Source organism: Myotis lucifugus, unplaced genomic scaffold (assembly GCF_000147115.1).
Source record: "Myotis lucifugus unplaced genomic scaffold, Myoluc2.0 scaffold_383, whole genome shotgun sequence".
NCBI lineage: Eukaryota > Metazoa > Chordata > Mammalia > Chiroptera > Vespertilionidae > Myotis > Myotis lucifugus.
In genome coordinates, this window is record NW_005871431.1 from 306870 (window position 1) to 310590 (window position 3721).

General features: G+C 54.8%; 1 protein-coding gene across 1 annotated transcript in view; it reads left to right on the top strand.

Annotated features, from left to right (window-relative positions):
* Positions 1-1942, top strand: part of MIDN (midnolin) — a 4494-nt gene extending 2552 nt beyond the window's left edge. Inside the window, exon 4 of the mRNA XM_014467168.1 lies at positions 5-1942. Within this exon, the coding sequence (XP_014322654.1) occupies positions 5-441 (437 nt within the window). The 3' untranslated portion in view covers positions 442-1942. The remainder of the gene's footprint in view (positions 1-4) is intronic.
* Positions 1943-3721: the final 1779 nt, after the last annotated feature.

Consider the following 3721-nt stretch of genomic DNA (forward strand, 5'->3'; position numbering starts at 1 on the left):
ACAGCTCCCAGGAGTCTACTGGAGATTCATTCCCTGGATACTCTTGATCCGCTCCCTCAATGGAACTTGTGTCCAGGAGGCCCCGGACTGTGCCTAATGCTGGGGGGCATTTGCTGGGGGTCCAGCCTCTCCCCGGGGGTCATGGTCATTGCTTCCTTTACAGGGGACCGGCTGCGGCAGACGGAGAACCGAGCCACCCGCTGCAAGGTGGAGCGCCTGCAGCTGCTGCTCCAGCAGAAACGGCTCCGCAGAAAGGCCCGGAGGGATGCCCGAGGCCCCTACCACTGGCCACCCAGCCGCAAGGCCGGCCGCAGCGACAGCAGCCCCGGAGGCAGTGGTGGCAGCCCCAGTGAGGCTGCGGGCTTGGGCCTTGACTTCGAGGAATCCGTCTGGAAGCCAGAAGTTAACCCCGACATCAAGTCAGAGTTCGTGGTGGCCTAGAAACCTTGTCCCTCACCCCTGCCCAGGGTGGCTGAGAGCATCGCCCAGCTCAGGAGGGCAGGCAGTGGGCACTGCAGGAGGCCCCTCCCTCTTCAGCCAGCGCCCTGGTTTTTTAAAATTTTCATTTCTTACCATGGTTTTCCAAACCCTCCGTGGCCTTGGGTTCCTGCCTCCTCGGTTCAGCCTCACATCTCCCCACCTCTTCCTCTGTACCCCCACCCTCCCTCCTCAGCCACGCAGGGTCCTTCCCTGCCCACCTTCCCAAGCTCCAAATATGTAGCAGTCTGTCCAGATGGTTCAGAGCAGAAATGAGGAAGAAGCCCCCCCCCCCCCTTCCGCTGGCTCTGATGCTCCACCACCCCCACCCACTTCAGGTTTAAGTCTAAAATGTAGATGCCTCATTTGCACTTTACAGACAGGAGGGGGCCACAGAGAAGAGAACCCCCACTGCCAATTCTGGCCTCCGCCTACCCAGCAGGGCCCCGCAGGGCACCAAACACCTCACAGGACCCACAGCTGCACCAACCAGGGGCTGTCTCTTCCACGTCTGTACTACTTTCTCTTCTTAGTTTCTTTTTCCCGGAAAAGAAAAGCTGTTTCAGGGGAGGCTGGCCAGAACCTGCCTTGGAGTGCGGGTCTGGGTGTAGTCAGTACCCTTTCCTGGCAGAAAAGGGACGGAGGGGAACGGACTTGCCTGCCTTTGCTGGCCACGCACTGTGCGATGCTCTTCTGATGCCACTCTCCAACCCCACATCTTTTTTTTTTTTTTTTTTTTCCTGAGCTCTGGGTATTTATAGACTGTTAATTTTCTGACTGAGCCAATAGTAGTTGGGAATCTCTTGAAAAATCAGGAGAGAAATTGCTGTGGGGTCGGGGAGATGCCCCCAGCCCTACTTCTCAGCCCAACCTGAGTGATCTGGGCCTGTGGACTGTGTCTGGGGGTGACTCTCCTGCAACCTGGAGGGGAGGGGGTGCTGAGCTGTGAATCTCATGGTTAGGGGCTACACTGTAGCATTAACCCCTTGGGAGGGTTGCTGCTGGTCTAATTTGGAACCTCCCCACTCATGCCCATGCCCCAGGGGTCTTTGGCCCCAGAGCAGAGGGACAGGAACCTCCCCTTAATTGGGGCCATTTCAATGTGGGTGGAGTTTATTTTTCATTCACTTTTTTTTACTGATAAATGGAGATGTCTGGGCCTTCCCCCCACACACATACCTGTCTGTCCTGCAGGATACCCCACCCCCTGCCTGTCTCCCTCCTTTTGTCCTACTTGTAGATGAACTCCCCCAGGTCCTCACTCCTTCCCCATTATGTGTTTCAAGTTAATGGTTTCAGATGTGAACATCATGTGTTAACTGTAGCTCTGTAAATTTTTTTTGTGGGGGGGTGGGCGGGGAGGAGGGGTCAGAAAGTTAGGGGTCAGAGATTTGTTTTGTTTTTCTAAAAGGAGAGAAGAGGGGCAGATTTGTTTTTGAAAAACTGTCTTGGATACCTATTTAAATGTGTGTTCTCTTTTATTTTTAACAATTTTTAAGTAATGTCTATAAGCCCCAGGCAGGAACCACCTTTGCCTGGCCCCCCTCCCTCACCATGCCAGCCCCTGAAGAAAGCATTACCAGTCCTGGGGGTTGGGGTCTGGCTGTGGGGTGTGCCTGCACTTTTCGTGAGTTTCCTGTATGAAAACAGGCCTACACAAACACCAACACCATGATTTCAAGTAATAAAAAGACGCAAGTGAAAGTCCCTCCTGCTCCCCTGGGGTGAGGGAGGGCTGTTCCAGAGCATGATAACTAGTGGCCTTACATGCCTGGGAGGGGTGCCTTTATGAGGTGGCATGCTGGGTCTCCCACCATCTTGGGTGTGAAGTGGATCCCATAACATCCCAGGCCCCCGCCCTGATTTAGGGTGAGGGGGAGCAGGAAGCTGTCCCTGCAGCGGAGTGGCAGGTAAGGCCACCTCCAGTGCCCAAGGCCTGAAGTCCAGGGTATGGGTAGGGGATGTGTGGGGCCTTACCCTTTCAATTCCCTGCTCTGGTTGGCCCCAGACTTGAGCCCCCTCCCAGGATACCACCAGACTCCCCACCCCCTCTCTAGTAAGGAATCCATCATTCCCAGGCCCTGGGGCTGTTGTGCAAGGCAACCAGACCCAGTGTGAACTCTCCCTGGCCTTGCATTCCAGCACTCCCCAACCCTGACCTTCATGCATCCAGCCTCCAGGAACAACCCTCTCTTGGCCTGGGAAGTTTCTCAGTTTGTGTCTCCCACTTCTCTGGGATCTCACCTTCATCTACTTGGGGTTGGACAGACACCGGACAATCATTTTATTTTACATGGATTTCCTCATTTCACAAGTACTGCTACCTAGATAATTACATCTCCCATTTCATAGAGGAGAAAACACTGGTCCAGGCGGTGTTTCTGAAATTAGTGACTACCACCTCTGGCCAATTTTTAAATTGGAGATTGATTTGTTGTTCCAGTTATTTATGCATTCATTGGTTGATTCTTTTAATTTCTATTTATTGATAGAGGAAGGGAAAGAAACATCAATTTGTTGTTCAAATTATTTTATGCATTCACTGATTCTTGTTTGTGCCCTAACCAGGAATCTAACCCGAAATCTTGGTATATGAAAAGATGTTCTAACAGGTATCTGGCCAGGCCTCCCTGGCTGATTTCTGATGGCCCAAGCTCCTGCCCTCCCAAGGCCCAGCTCCCCGGGACCCCAGAAGGAAGGGAAAGGTTCCCTCCCAGGAATATCCTGGGGGCATCTTGTGGAGGCACTAGGGCCCCTCCCACTGTCCGTTCACCCCCAAATCATCTTTGCCCGCTCACAGCAAAAAGGAATCAGGATGCCCAGGTCAGGCTGATCACTTCAGACCTGTGTCAACGGAGCAAACGTCCCCGCAGGTGGTGGAAGCGTGGGTGGGGCAGTTCAGGTGGAACCCCCGCCTACGCAATCCGGCTGGATGGGGGGAGGGTAAGGGCCTAGCGCTGTGACCACCGCAGAGCTGGGTGGGGGATGCAGAGGGAGGGTGTCCACTCAGGAACACGCTGAATCACTGGGCTGTGTATGCACAATGCAGGGCGGGGAACACTTGCCCTGATGCCCCGGAACTTACTCCTCTGGGCGCAGCCCCGGAATCAAGAGTCACGGCCCTGCCCAGGGGGTCCTCAGAAGACTCCACCCCGCCCAGGGGCTGAGGGCCGCAGTGCAGACACCTACAGAAGTGCGGGTGGGGGTGCCCATCCGAGGTGTTGTCAGGCGGCGGGGAGGGTCA